Source organism: Dendronephthya gigantea, unplaced genomic scaffold (assembly GCF_004324835.1).
Source record: "Dendronephthya gigantea isolate DGI-Jeju-01 unplaced genomic scaffold, DenGig_1.0 000052F, whole genome shotgun sequence".
In the NCBI taxonomy this organism is placed as follows: domain Eukaryota; kingdom Metazoa; phylum Cnidaria; class Anthozoa; order Malacalcyonacea; family Nephtheidae; genus Dendronephthya; species Dendronephthya gigantea.
The window spans coordinates 500,401-515,990 of record NW_021163062.1 but is presented as its reverse complement, the minus strand read 5'-3'; the positions used below and the strand labels follow the sequence as shown (position 1 = coordinate 515,990).

The following is a 15,590-nucleotide window of genomic DNA, read 5'->3' as shown; positions in this document are numbered from 1 at the left end:
TATCATGTACACTAATACTTAATACATGCAAATAAGGACACTATTATACTAATATACTAATGAGTGCCATCATACTAACCTATTAATATTAATGAGTCCCAAGCTGCATTATTACACCTAATTTCACCCGGAGTTTGGGAATTACACCTTGATATTGTGACAGAACCAGTAAACTGTAATAAAACCTGGAACGCCAGCGCCATATTTGGTTGAAGCCAGAAATTAAAAGCAAAAACTGTTTGAAAAACTGAGCTTTTGACTTCAATTCTTAGAAAATTAGCAAATGACTGTATTTTACACAGTTCTAGACGTTCCTAGATAATTACTCTCTACGTCTGTCTGAAACGTTCTAAAACTCAGAAAACTATCTTCAAATTTGGCTCCGAAAATAGCGGCCAAACTAATGCACTTATAAAAGAAATCCGTTTGGCAGAACTGAATAAATTATATGAATAAACAAATACCTACTAAATCGTTCTTGTTATGCCCCTGTTCCCAGGACTATACCTTAATTGCAACTGAGCAAAGATGAAGTTTTTAGTCTGCTTGTTATATGCCACGCCTCTATGGTGATGCCCATACTTGTATTTGATGGCTCTTTTTCACCTTATTCCCAAATCCTACTTTGCTTGGCAGTGATATCATTCAGCGTAGTGAATATTACGATACTTCAGACCACAAAATCACAAATCAACAGAAATTTCTGTCAACATAATACCAAGTTAACACTTTATTCATTCCTGATCAAACATTAACATCAAACATTTACATAATTTTACAGACATAGGTCATGCCACTTCTAACTCCTAGGCTTAGTGCAAACTTACTATATTATTTACTCACGTCTTATAATATACATACACGTCTAGCTTTGATGAAATTGATGTTTTCAGTGTAAATGGACTTGAACAGCCAGGGTTTAGCAATGGAAATCTACAGAATGTTCAGTCTTATTCAGATACAGGGTATCCCAAAAAAAGTCCCCGCTATTGAAATGAAGCTTTTGTTGGAATTTGAATGCATGATCAACGCAGTAGTGTGTAAATAGCATATTTATTAGGTTGAGGCATTCAAATAAAGCGTCTTGCTTTCAATTGGGTTTATCATAATATTAAGGCAATCAGATTCGAACAAAGGCTTGATTTCAATAGAGGGGACATTTTTTTGGGACACCCTGTATATGTACAGCTATAATTATGCAGGAAGACCTCGCCAAAGTGTGTGTTCACTGCAAAAATCAAGTGCAAAAATCTTCCAGAAAGTTTAGATAAGACCTGGCTGTCCAAAGCGTCCAGTGAAATTACCTGGTTTTATCATTCAACCGTACTATTAAATATACCAATAATTAAAATTAAAGAACATTTGTTGACGGTGAACCGTGTTAAACACAAGGCCTATAGCCTTAACACTTTCACCGTCAATGGTCTAGACAGATCGATTAGTGATAATCGATCAAAAAACGAAAATCTCCGTCTTTGGCGGTCAAAGTGTTTTAAGGCGATTCTCTATTACGTCCTCTCCGCACGCGCGAGCGAAGCGCGCTTTGTTTTTGCACCGTGCATGGTCGCATGGGCAGATTTTCAAAGGGCGCTTCGCCCGCGCGGGTAAAGAGGGTGGTAATGGAGAATCACCTTTAGGGGTTGTTCACATGAGCCAGGTTACCGAGATCAAATGAAGCGAAAACGTAACGACTTTGAGGTACTGAAATGAAGGTTTTCAAATGAGTAAAACACGATTCTGTTAGTCGTGTAATCATACTCACAATAGCATGCTGTGCCGGAAAAACGAAAGGATGATAACTATAACTTGTCGGTATATCGGCCCCAATGTCAAAAAATTCCCATCAAAACAAGTATGATTTATCTTGTGAATGTTCTACATTTCTTTATAGGTATTCTCACAAGGGGCCGGTGAATTCCAATACTCACGAGCTCAAATGAAGTTATCAATCATTGGGCTAATAAAGTTTAAACTAAGGTTCAATGTTCGGAGACAAACGCCCTTAATGGAGCCGTACGTATACAATAAAAATGCAAACTAATTAAAAGTATGGTTAATAGATGCACAATAACATTCATTACGTTCGAAAACCAAATTTTGGTAACATAAAAAACACGCGGTCCGACACCCTTACACTGTGTGTAATAATTATTAAATTATATGACTTCGTAAACTCAATCCTTGTCAATCCTTATAACCCTCCAAAACGGCATTAATATTAGAAACGCAGGGACCCAAACCTGGTCTGACAGTAGGAGGCACCGATGCTCTCCACGTCGGCGAAGCAGAGCTTTGCTTTCATAGAAACTAAATATTCAGTAGAGGATTCGTAACGCCATCTGAGAGCAAAGGGTCCATCGCAGATAAAGGTAAGATCCATGAAGTAGTTGATCTTTTTTGTGATACATTTTCCGGTGCTTATTTCCTGTATCACATTCTGATTTATGAAACGAAATTTAGCAGGAGGGGAATTGCTTGATATTGCAAGAACTTCAGCCGAGTTATTGACATCATAACGATGAATGTAGGCGTAACCATAAACAGAGCGTATTGTGAAGGAATTGTCATCATTAGGAACTAAAAGAATGCGATGTACATACTAAATTGACCATTATGTTCGGGGCTCCATCGAAGGGTTACGAGTTACAATGGTGATGCTCCACTGACAATATAGACACAATTAGAAGGAAATAGGAAATTTAATTAGAATATAAATCAGAGAAGTGTTATTGTCCATTTCAAGCAGTTGTTATACTGGTCCACATTTGACGCGAAGTCAAATGAGTCGATAGCTGCATGATACATGATACCAGTTACTTTATTCTGAAATAAATATTTTAGTCACTGAGGTGTAAAAAAACCTCATCCGTTTTCCCACAGGATGATGCAATGATGAAAACAGATTAAAATTTGACTCATCCTAGGAAACCTTTTATGCGGTAGCCGAAAACGGTTTGGAGCAGACGTTAAAATTCGTTCAGTTTCCCGTCTTCCTTTTACCCGAGAACTAATAAACCGGACATATTCGAGACCTCATATAACAGGACGAATTGCCATGAAAACACGCAACCTCGCAAGCCAGGCTCTTTTACCTACGCGCCATGGCCCACGCTGCGGCAGAGACCCAGGTCAAGGCTGGTCACGTGATTCTTTTGTTACGCTTCTCCCGTGTGGAGATGGGTGGGCACAAGTAGCGTATAAATCACATCAGTTAAAACAGCGTGTTTCTAAGGCCTGAATATTGAGCTAGCACAGGCCTTCGAGTGTCTGTACTGAATGTCAACAGAACTTGTGACGATACTAAAACCGATTCTATCGACGATGATACAGTCTACACATACAATTTGAATCTAAATTCGGTTTATTGTTCTTTTGAGTTTTTTGCTGCGCCACACTAGCTGTATTTATTACTCCGCCTGCGTATGCGCAGCGGAGACTTAAAATGCCAGGGTCTTTTTTCCTTTTAGTAGCCGTAGTTTTTGGCGACAGAAGTTGGCATTTCTACAGGGAAGCCAAAACAACTTCATTTTTGACCAAGAAGCCCTGGGTTACACGGTCCACGGATGAATTATGTACATCAGTTGGCATGCAGGCGGAGTGAACGCCTTGAGCAGGCGTCTTGTTTAGTTTATTGTGTGAACCGCTATTTGTAGTAGCGTTAGTGCAAAGTCATCTGGACTGTGACAAGTGTTAAAAATAGCAAAAATGGTATATCGACTTTGCCACTCCTCCCATGGATACGAACTAAGCGCTAATTAAGAATCTCCCATATTTTGGGAGATTTTGCGATGTCACATGACCAGTCTTGACCAGGGTCTTTGCCGCAGCATGGGCCGTCGAGCGAAGGTAAAAGAGCCCGGCTGGCGAGGTTGGAAAATACGACGTGTAACAGGCGGAAAAGGATAAATTTCGACTTTCCTTGAGTAAACGTACTTGTCGTGTGTAAACGTACGACATGTGGCCGAACCGCCCAAATTCTGGAATTGAATACTGTTTAGGAAATTGAAATGAAACCCGATTAAAACAAATTTTAAAGCATGATCTATAATTGCATGATCTATATACATAGTGTACCTGTCACACATGTCTTTCCATCCGAGAGCAAACTGTATCCTTTTTTACACGAACATTTGTACGAGCCAACTGTGTTTTCGCATGAACTTACATTTAAATTGCATGGCCTGGAGATACATTCATCGATATCTAAAATAAAACCAAACAGCAAGTTTTCAAACCGTTCGCAAGTTATCCCAAAATTTTAAATGGTTTGCACCCAATAACACACATAGGCAAGGACCACGAAAGATCGCTAAGACGCGTGCTAATATTCATGCATATATATTCACGTTCAGTTACGTGCCGTTATTTATACAATAACGTAAGGGGCCACAACTTTTAATAGGACAACCTTCTACAAAATAAATTGGAAAAATTAGCCCCTTTCTAACCTCTTAACTCTAAATGTCGCGAAATCTAAATTTATGATGTTTAGAAGTAACCGTTCCAGTAAGTTCCGGGATGTTCACAAAATTACAGTTTATGTCGGAGAAAATCAACTGGAAAGGGTTGAGTCATTCAAATATTTTGGCATTACAATTCACCAACATATGAAGTGGGCTGATCATATTGATGAAATTAGTAAAAAGATAAATCAAAGAATCGGTTTAATACGAAGAATAAAGACCCTTTTACCCGTCTATGCGAGGAGAACCTTGTATATGAGTTTGATAGCTCCGTTATTCGATTATGCTGATACTGTCTGGGGAGACAAAAACAATGACACTCTAATGAAAGCCCTACAAATTCTACAGAACAGAGCAGCAAAGATAATCTTGGATAAGCCAAAGTATAGTTCAGCAACCGAGGCACTTACTCTCCTTAATCTACAACCCTTATTAGAACGTAGAAAGTCCCACCGTCTTACTGCGATGTTTAAGTGTTTAAAGAGTGAGAGTAACTTTCCTGTTGACTTTGTAATGAACAATAATATTCATAGTCATTTTACCAGATCTAGAAATAATATATATTTATCGAAGGTAAAAACTAATTGGGGTAAACAAAGGTTTGTTTACCAGGCTGCATGTGAGTGGAACACTTTACCTGAGAGCATAAGAGACTGTCAGAGTTTACAACTTTTTAAATCTAGGTTATGAACGTTTTACTTTTCGCACTTTTTAACTTTTTAACTAGTTTTAATAGATGTAATATAATAATTGTATTTTAGCAGGGCCCTACTGAAAACCGCTTTGGCGATGTAGGCTCACTGGGTAAATACTGTTATAATAATAATAATAATAATTATTAGTTTCTTTTGAAATTGATTGTTTTTACGGAAATTGATTGTTTTTAGGGATGGAAACATATTTTTATTGCTTCAAGCGAGGGGATTTTGTATCCATGTATTTGTAGTGTATAATATGTAGCTATACCTGTGCATGTCTGTCCAATATCTGTGTATCCCCATTCACATAAACACGAGAACGTGCCGTTATTTATACAATAACGTAAGGGGCCACAACTTTTAACAGGACAACCTTCTACAAAATAAATTGGAAAAATTAGCCCCTTTCTGTACCTATTATAAACTATATATCAATATATCAATATACATTATATTTTTACATAATAAAAATAATATCACGCGAAAACCGAAATTATTTTATTTTATTCACCTGATTAAGTGGCAGTAAAGCAGTCGAATAAATTTGTAAATTAATCAATTAGACGTCAAAATTACAGAATACCAGGAATTATTTGTTGGTAGCTAACAGTGAATAATACTGTATTATTAAGCACTGTATACACAATCTCCGTTTTAATTGGTTAGCCACCAACAAATAATCCCTGGAACGCACTAGCTTCGCCAGAAGTTTGAAGTCAAGATGGCAGAAAATAAAGCCTTTCTTGTAGATATGACCCAATCCTCCGGCGCAGAAATTTCGCAGGGAAAATGGCAGCATGCAGTTATTAATCAATACTTAAAGCTCCTCTTTAGATTCAATTTACAGACATTTTTAGATAACAGCAACCCAAAATATAGCATGTATTCTATGGGAGGAACCATTGGATACACTTAACGGAACAGCAAATCATTTCTGTATGACATTGTTCAAGAGAACCTTGTAAACAAACATCGTGCCCGACGAAAACAAAAACACATTTATTATTTTTTTCAAAAATATTCAAGCAAATTCCGTCGAATTTGCATTCTTTTCATGAAATATCCTCTCCCTTGAAAATTGTTTGAAGGAGCGTAAAAAGCTGGTATGATTTATACAAAAAATACAAAATTTCTTCCATGGTTTCCGGCATCCTTTGTGATTAGGCAACGCAAAAAACACGCGTGTTTTATACCTCCAAGAGAGGCTTCATTGTCCGCCATTTTGGCTTCAATCATTAATGAGGGAAAGTCAAACAGCTAGCGTTCAAGTCTTATTTGAGTTCACTGGGTGATATCAGTTTATCGACCGAGAGACAATAAGTATCACAATAATTGTCACGAATGAGCGCAGCGAAACACAGGCAGAGTCGTAGTTCAAGGTTACGTGCATGCTATAATTTTTGTGGTAAACCTATTTTAGTGGTCACCATCGACAAATCGATCAGTATAGATATACGATATCTATTACACAGTTGCGAGTAGATACAGATTTTATGCTCGAGTGGCAAAAACAATACACAATGAGATACTGTTTTTGTCACGAGAACATAAAATGCATATCTTCGTGTAATGTTCTGTTTATTATATGGACTAAATTATGAGTGACAAAATACACACAAAGACGACAAGTATATAAGCCGCGAAAGACCACTATTAAAGCGAATATCTTTTATATTATAGCCAAAATATTAAAGTAGAAGAAATTTTACTTATCTAAAGATGTATTTTGAGTGGTTTCGTTTGTATTCCAACGTTAATATAATAGGGTGATGACCCCGTTTAAATTCCAAAATAATGTCTTTACGCACGCTTACATCATAGAATTTCAGATTGAGCTTCCCTCCATTGATGCCCCGTCCCGTCGTCCAAATACAACAATCTCAACTACCGACCGTGCAAGGTTTCATTAATGTTCTTCTCCTATATACGATGCATTACTATAACCTACCTTCAAATTGTCGAGATTTGTGCACGACAATAAAACGTTTTGGAACGGAGTTTTTAGGTAAAGTAATATTGCGCGATATATTTCTGTTGACCAAATTCATTTCCATAATGTTATCCGCCGGTGACTTTATCTTCTGAAAGTAAATCAAAGTTCCATACATATCCACTGGATAGCAATAATCTGATCCAATCACTTCTTTCTTGTTACTTTTACTGTAATTAATTGCAATCAGCCTGCATCTCCTTGTAGTGACGTAAACTCTCTTGTTTTGGTAGTCTAAGGTGATATCTTTAACGTATTCGTAACTAAGACCTTTAAATATCGTATTTCTATTATCTCGAACCAAATGTCTTTGTCGGAGATCAATTGAATGGTAAGACATAGCCCAAAAAATGTATCTATGAAGAATAAAAATGTCATTGTTTAAAATTGCGCCTTTTAATTGGCTCAGTAGGAAATCGTATCACACGCTGCGGATAAATTAAGATTTCTCACCGGAAAAAAAAGTTAAGAAAATTTTGAAACCAAATAATTAACAAATAACGATACCACAAAACATGCAAAATAGAGTAAATTTCGTCATTTACACGTCTTAATGAATTTGCAAGCATTAAATGAAATATGTACAATTTATACTTAATTCTCACTTTACGTACCCGGCGACAGAATCAATTTCGAGGAATGCCATCCATTCATTGTCGACAAAAACTCTTGCAATCGTGTTTTTTCGATCTAAACTCATAACCATCATTTTAGGGTGCTGGTTCTTTGAAGTGATCCAAAATATGCGACGTCCTTTCCAATCAATTGCTATATCAACGGGGTCAGTGTTCTCCGCAAAGATTTCTTTGTTTCCACCGTCGAAATTCATCCGATAAATATGCCGTGCATCAGTGAAGTATATTTTCTTTTCTGTATAGTCAAACTCCAGACCATATTGGGATGCGTTAGTATTTAGTCCACGGATGAGCACAGTGGTATCCATGGATTCTAAATCAGTCGCCACGATTCCCGTCGGGAGGCGAACAAGTAGGTAAGGTTCGGGGTAGGGTCCTACAAAAAATCTATTTATTAGTAGGCGAGAAAATTTTATGCAAATGTGGGGAGTTAGGGCTTGGCAAAACAACACATGCGTATGTATGAATTTGGTATGAAATGTGTATAGAAAAGTAAAATTTTCTTACAAAAGTAGGTCTTATCGTATGTGTGGGTTTCTACGGTCAACTATGGGAAGCTTTAGGTCATTACAAAACAAATTTCAATACTTTTTCGACCAAAGTAATTCTGACACTACAATTGTATTTTATTTTTCTCAGTCCCACCATGATGATGCCGGAAAAGATCTTGGAATGATTTGATGATATCTGGTAGGCATACAGAGCTATATAGCATTCCTCCGTTGTGACGTAATTCCTCATGAAGAAATAATAAACATAAACTATGTATATAACATAACAGCCAGATTAACCGAGGGATAAACTCATGCACTTTAGTTATAACACCTTGGTGATGGACTGTAGAAAGCTCTTTGCATGCGTGAAAGTTTGTAAGTCTGGGTTAGGATTCCAGACGGGAGAAGAAGATCTACAGGTGCAAAAACATTAGCAATTTTCTTCACAAAGGCTATAAATGTTTCCGGGGACGAGGTGAAGCATTCTTTACCTGCATAGAAACACATTTTACTGTGCGTGCGCATCCTTTCCTTATAATATTCCTTTTCTGCTCCACAACTTGGTGAAATAATTTCATGTCGACTTTTGTTCAAGCATCTTTCTCTCCAGTCTCTTATTTCTTCCTTTAGTTTTTTCAAGTGTTTGCGGCAAAATGGAATATCATCATTACAATTGACCAGAACTCCACCAATATACATCAAGAAGATGAGACTGATCATCGTCCGTGTAATTTGCATTTGAACAAGGAAATACATCACCTGCGCCGAATGAAATTTGTCGGTCAGTGCAGATCTCATTTCCCGAGTCTGCGATTCCTCTGGCGAGAAAACAAAGGCTCCGGGATAATCCACCGGAAGCCAGAAATCCTGGCTTGCGGTTTGTAACGTTTTATTGTATTTCAAAATTGAAAAGCGTGAACGACTAATCAGAGTCATTCCTATTTCCATTGATATCGCAGAGCTAGCCTTTCTTTTCTTTCAGAGGAATCGCAGGGTCGAAAAACTAGATTGGGTCAATACATGGAAACAACTATAGCTAGTACTATGCACAATAGCAAAATTCAGCAATTTAGTTTCATCACTTAAAGCTAAAAACTTACTTAATTAAAGAACTTTTTAAGAGATGTAAATATTTGCATGCATAAACGCAATGCGAGACGCTAGCTACTATACACGATAGTAAAATTCGGTAATATTCTGATTCTAATGTACTGATTTTGTTTCATTGGTTAGAGCTAAAACCTAACTTAAAAAACATTTTTAGGATTCAAAACAACTGAAATTTGCATCGCCAACCTGATTATCATTTGCAAATGTTTGAATTCCCTTTGGACATTTCTTTTCTATTCGCAATACTTTATATAAAAAGCAAGCTTGTGACCCGTGATATTTTAGTATTTTGAGTGCGAGAATAATCATATAGAATATAACTGTTATCCTACCTTAACTTGAACGCCTTTTACTTTTGGGAGCAATATAATATCTAACAACAGCAGCTGCCTTAACTGTCGTCCTACGCCGCTATAGTCGCAGAACGTTCTCGAAAAAGCGCATAATTTTCAAATAAGAAATTTGTAGTCATTACAATTTTTTATGAAACAAGACGCCTCTTTTGGCGTTATCTTCGGCGTGCCGCGCACGTGCCAGTCTTTAATATAAAGCTTCTGAACATAAACAATACAGTTCATATTCATTTAGATGCCTTGCGAACCTAAATGTTGTTCGATCGCGAAATTAAGAAGCACATCGTACTTTAAAAAGTATAAAAGTTCAATTGTTCAAAAATGTAAATAAACCGCATGATACATTCACTTTGTCTTACACTTTGCCTTTGGAATTCGCGCTTATATAGTTATATTAAATCTTCAATCTTGTGCAAACTGCGACGTGTTTACCCACCTATACACGACCACATCTTGTTAAACAGTGAAATAGTGGCGGAATTATTAAAATAGGACCGGAAGATATGTATTAAATATTTTCTCACTCCAATTCAATCTAAACTAAATATAACAGCATCAAAAGAACGGTTTATTTGTTCCTCTTGGAGGAATTGCCGTATCATGCGAACGAAATCAAATCGCGCATCGGAAAATTAGCCAAAGCTGTGCACCACAACTCTTGGGAGACAAAACTGGGACGCAATCTCGAAACCAGAGCCCACGATCCATCTAGATCGCAGGCTCCGGTTTCGAGATTGAACTAGGACGTAGATAAATACGGTCGCATACACTTTTCAAATACAACTAGGCACGGCGTGGCTAGAATTAGTACCCGTACCCAATTCCTTAGTGTTCATATCTTACTACAGTCTGAACGTTCAAAATACAATCGGCACGGCAATGCGCCTAGTCTTTCATGCGTCTCCAGATGCTAACAAAATTTATTATGGGTACATATTTGGCGTAAAAAAGTAGCTAGAGTTAAAAGCCTTTATACATGCATGCACCTGCGCCAACAAGTAAGTGGAACGAAAAAGAAAATTGCTCGTCTTAAATAATGTTTGAAAACCAATATCATTAAAATTGAAATTGTCATTTGAAATAATTGAAATTGAAATCATTGAAATAATCATTACCGCTTCAAGTTAATAGCTTTTTCCAAACACGATATTTTTCGTGATGCAAACATCATTCAGCGCTATAGGTACACAATTTGTTTGTACGAATCTCCACAACTTAGTTAAATATTGATTTCATGTCGACTTTTGTTGAAGCATATATATTTCTCGCCAGTCTTTCATCTCGTCTTTTAGCTCTTTAAGTGACGGTTACGAAATGGAATGTTATCATTACAATTGACCAGAATTGAACCAAAATACATGAAGAAGATGAGACTGGTCATCATACGTGTAACATGCATTTGAGCAAGGAAATACATCACATGCCTCGAATACAGTTGGTCGTTCATATAATATCATTTTTTAATTCCTCACAAAACAGCAATAGCTACTCCATGGCAAAATTCGGTGCACAGATTCTCATGCATGTTAAAACTTGAACAGGGTATAACTCGTATGATTGAAGGCGATATGGGATATGTGGAACACTATATTGTTGCATGATGGTTGAAAAATGTTACATAATTTTATGTGCAGTGCAGTAAACGTTCTAAAATGGCCAGCAACAGCAGTGACGTTCTCTCGGAGAAAGGAAAGTTTTTAGAATTTTTGAAAGCGAAAAGGCCAATAATTATAAAAAGGCCAATATTTTTTGAGAATTTCTTCAAATAATTTTTTTCTGCACATGCATAACATGCCAAAATAAACGATCGCATTCCATGTACCTATATAGAAATGTCAGCTGCTCGAATATAAACACAATTTTATCATTTGGCAATAATACACGTTTTAGAAAGTTGTTTGCTCGGTTTGTTTACATTTCTCTTCATTTCTAAATCAAAAACATGCATCTTGTAACCTTTCTACAAGGCTTTTTATTCCTATACATAGAATATAACTGTTATCTTACCTCTATTTGAATGCCTTTTCCTTTGAGAGTGAAATGTCTAGCAACATCAGCTGCAAGGAATGTCTTGACAGTGGCTGTAGTACCAGCCCTCTAGTCAGAAAGCTCTCGAAAAATGACTAATGCATGTTAGAAATTAACATAAAGCTCAGCGAACTGTAATATAAAAGTGTTTTTTTCCATGAGTTCTTTGAACGTTTGAGACGGGCTTAAAACGTAAATGTCTAACAACAACAGGAACAGGATCAATTTTCCCATATCTCTTAATACAACTGCTCAATCGTTTGTATACGCATTCGAAATTTCTTGTGAACATTCATGTTATAGAAATAGTATGAAGTTCACAATATCCGTACTAATTGCCATTATCATACTATTGATTTACATGCAGTAAAGGCATCCAAGATGCACTATTTCATTGCCGTGGAGCAAAATTACATAAACAGATAAACTATGACTTTTTTGGCCCTTTTTTGGTACTTGGATCTCTGGGTAATTTTAACCCGTTCCCAAAGTATTTTTAAATTAGCCATGCCAAAAATACAAAATTTTCGCGAGACACTCCGTGTTAAGCTTTATAATTTTGTTTAGTAATAGTAGAACAATAGCAGATTCCCATTGTCACGACATCAAAATTAGCCATGTCAGAGGGAGTTTTACTGCCAAAAGTTTGATATCATCATTGCTTTAACATGATCTGCAGAATAAAAAAGTTTTGTGGAGAAAGATATCGTAAAACACCTTAAAACGATTTCGTGAACATGTGAATCCGGTATAGTATCAACAGGGTCTTAGCGTGACATGGGATAAGTATTTGATTTGTCACAAAAATTATAATGGGCATAAATGTCATTTTTGGCCATTCGCAATCAATATAGTTCATGACAGCTTAAGAGATAAATGACAGCGCTCAAATATAATTAAGAGATAGAGCAGTATGCACGGGGTTTTAATGTCAAGGGTTTCGTCCCGAATACTCGTTTTTATTTGAAGTGTAAGCCCCGTTTACACTACACTCGATTGTTGCGAAGTATAGGTAAATTTTACTTGCCTCTTCATGTAGAGAGCACTTTCAACCTTTTCTAAGTATAATTACATTGAAGTATGTCTATTATTGCATGCATGTAAATAATTATGAACTTTAAAGAATAATTATGTTCTATGTTCGGTAAATGAATTATGGGCTTTAGTTTGAAATTGACATTAAAATATCTTTAGAAAGTAGGTGTCAGTACATAAAATAGATTAATAACATTTCACGTGTTCTTTTTTTATATATAGTTATTATCATCATTTTAGTTCTCTTAGGTAATGTACATACATATGACGGACATGCGGTTTTAAAACAATCCTCGACTTACTTTGACCTTTTACCTTATAGGAATAGGAGCGCAATGCATGATGGTAGTTTAGTATCATTTGTATTCTTTTCGAAATGGCTGCCATTTCGAAATTGTTTGAGCATCGGAATTCAACGATTTTCACTTGTTTACCTATCGTAAATGAAAACGTTCACGGCGCCTTTTTAATGGGGGTACGTTTGATGATGATTGTGGAGAAAAAGAGCGAATTCGCCCAAAGAGCAAAAGAGAAAACCTATAGCTCTTTCGACGATCGCACATTTTTCTACCCCAATTTCGTATTAGTTGTAAACATAAACATATGATCTTGTGTCTCTGAATGTTTTTTTTTATTTGCGATTGTTTTGAAATTAACATGGCTGTCTGGCCTGTGAACTAGAGAGGTTTTGGCGCGAAAAAGATATCCACTCCAATGCGCTGCCACGGTCTAGACGGAGTCGGGTGGGGCTTCAGTGGCTCGGATGGTTGCTGTGGCTTATTTTGGTTACATATGCTACAGGATTTGACTAGCTGTTCAATCTCTTGGTTCATTTCAGGCCAAGATAAAGGTTCTATAGCTCGTCGTTTACTTGCTTCAACTCCGAGGTGAGGTTGATCCACAATCTTGAGCATTTCTTTCCGCAACACAGCCGTAATTTACCATCTTGTTTCTTTTGAAGATCAGGTCATCACTGATGGTCAGCTTTTTTTACAGCCCCAATAGCTCTGGATAGATGAGGATAAAAGGGACTTGCGTTATGCATGGGCACCCATCGTCGACGATAACTTGTTTCAACCGTTGTAAGACTGGACCGTTTTGTATCTCCTCCTGTAACCGTTTCAGCTTTACGGGGAAACAGGCAGTACCATGTGTATCTCCAGCTCTTCTTTAAGGGTGTATCGTTTGGATCGACCACTTGATAAGCTCTGCTCACGGTATTTGCTACAAATAATTCGGTGCCTTTCTTGTAGGTAACTTGTAAATCGTACTTGGCTCAGGCATCATCCGAATGGCTTGTGCCTTCTCTTGGTCTGGCTTGATTCCATCCGACGTGATCGTATGTCCGATATACTACACCTCCGTAACTCGTAACTGGTAACTTGCATTTCTTTTTGTTCAATTTCAGTTGAACTTCTCGGGTTCAATCGAGAACCTTCTTTAGGCGCCGGTCTTGCTCATCGTCATTACATCTCAAATCATTAAATCATCAGCAATCACTTCACTGCCTTCTAAACCACCAAACGATTCTTCCACGACTCGTTGGTAGACTTCAGGAGCAGATGTAATGCGAAATAGGGCAGGCTTTTAGACCTATAACGTCCAAATGGAGTGTTGAAACAGGTCAGAAATGAGGACTCTTCATCCAGAGGGATTTGCCAAAATCCACTTGTAGCATCCAAAGTCGAAAATATCTTGGCTTCAGGTAATCTAGTCAGATCATCTTCGAAAGTTTTCATTGGATAATACTCTCTCTTCACCGCCTCCTTAAGATCTTTTGGATCCATGCCTAAACGGATTTTATTTGGTTTAACAGCGTAACCAGCGACGAGACCACCTCTTTTTATAACGTTTAACTTTTCACAAGCTTCCAGTCCTGAGATTGCTTGTTCACAACATAGAACTCGAGCGGATACTGCCTGCCTCTATAGTTTACTGGTAATACAACTGTTCCTTCAAGCTTTATCACTTTTCCACTATACGAAACAAGTTTAGTGCTAGTATCTAGTTTAAACTTTAAAGGCTGATTGTAAACTTATACTGTTATATTCCACTCTTCTTCTGTACTGCTAACACTATTTATCTCTTTCTGCATGCTGTTCCAACGCACCTACATGCAGTCGATGAGTGTCTAGTGAAAGAGTTTTTATCATAATTTTACATACCTTGGCAAAATATTTTTTCTTACCACATTTCTCACAAGTCTTTCCAACTGCTGGGCACTTGTTTTTGTCTCGTTGATGTAACGTCCCGCAGTACTTGAACTGAACATTTCCCAGTTGCTCTTTGTAGGGCGATCGCTTGTTCTTTGTCTTCGAGTCGACACGCTTGACCGTAACTGTCCTTCATCCCTTCGTCTATTGTGCTCGTTGTTGCATTTTTAAGGCTTCCATGTGGCTTCAAGTTTGTTCAGCTACTCGACAAATATCTAAGCTTTTTGCAAATCTAAGTCAGCTTCGCGAAGTAATCTACTTCGTACTGCATCGTCTAAGACTCCAACTACGATTCTATCGCGAATTAGTTCGTTACAAAGAGCGCCGAATGCACAGTTCTAAGCTTGTAGTCTAATGTACGCAATACGCATCAATGGTTTCATTCACACCTTGCATACGGGTATTGCATAAATGCCGTTCGTATGTTTTATTCCTCTTTGGCTTGCAATATGCTTCGAGTTTCTCGATCAAAACAGCTGGATCGTCTTGTTCTTCTTTCTTGCTTTACGTAAACGTGTTATGTACTTTGATCGCTTGCAGGGGAGGATCCAAGATTTTTCGTACGTTAGTC

General features: G+C 37.3%; 2 protein-coding genes and 1 long non-coding RNA gene across 3 annotated transcripts; 1 reads left to right on the top strand and 2 right to left on the bottom strand.

The window, feature by feature from the left end:
- Positions 1–1,204: 1,204 nt before the first annotated feature.
- LOC114528922 (EGF-containing fibulin-like extracellular matrix protein 2) lies at positions 1,205–6,382 on the bottom strand. The gene is made up of 4 exons (XM_028550632.1): positions 6,355–6,382; positions 5,430–5,537; positions 4,075–4,203; positions 1,205–2,577 (listed from the first exon to the last, which is right to left on the bottom strand). Exons 1-4 carry the CDS (start codon positions 6,380–6,382, stop codon positions 2,219–2,221), a joined length of 624 nt encoding a protein of 207 aa, XP_028406433.1. The 3' UTR covers positions 1,205–2,218.
- A 1,481-nt stretch (positions 6,383–7,863) lies between these two features.
- LOC114528992 lies at positions 7,864–8,609 on the top strand. Its single transcript, XR_003687568.1, has 3 exons — positions 7,864–7,932; positions 8,030–8,142; positions 8,426–8,609. It is a non-coding gene; the product is annotated as an uncharacterized LOC114528992 (long non-coding RNA).
- A 5,708-nt stretch (positions 8,610–14,317) lies between these two features.
- LOC114528920 lies at positions 14,318–15,078 on the bottom strand. Its single transcript, XM_028550631.1, has 2 exons — positions 14,995–15,078; positions 14,318–14,731 (listed from the first exon to the last, which is right to left on the bottom strand). Exons 1-2 carry the CDS (start codon positions 15,076–15,078, stop codon positions 14,318–14,320), a joined length of 498 nt encoding a protein of 165 aa, XP_028406432.1.
- Between the last annotated feature and the right edge of the window lie 512 nt (positions 15,079–15,590).

What these genes read in the sequence shown, in the direction of transcription:
- LOC114528920 (XM_028550631.1), bottom strand. Translation starts at nt 15,078, where the DNA reads ATGTTCAGTTCAAGTACTGCGGGACGTTACATCAACGAGACAAAAACA. An exon ending in AAAGACTTGTGAGAAATGTG is followed by an intron (nt 14,732 to 14,994) that starts GTAAGAAAAAAT and finishes AGTAAACTATAG; the next exon opens with AGGCAGGCAGTATCCGCTCG.
- LOC114528922 (XM_028550632.1), bottom strand. Translation starts at nt 6,382, where the DNA reads ATGGCGGACAATGAAGCCTCTCTTGGAG. An exon ending in CAATGAAGCCTCTCTTGGAG is followed by an intron (nt 5,538 to 6,354) that starts GTATAAAACACG and finishes TTTATTTTGTAG; the next exon opens with AAGGTTGTCCTGTTAAAAGT. An exon ending in TGGAAAGACATGTGTGACAG is followed by an intron (nt 2,578 to 4,074) that starts GTACACTATGTA and finishes GCATTCTTTTAG; the next exon opens with TTCCTAATGATGACAATTCC.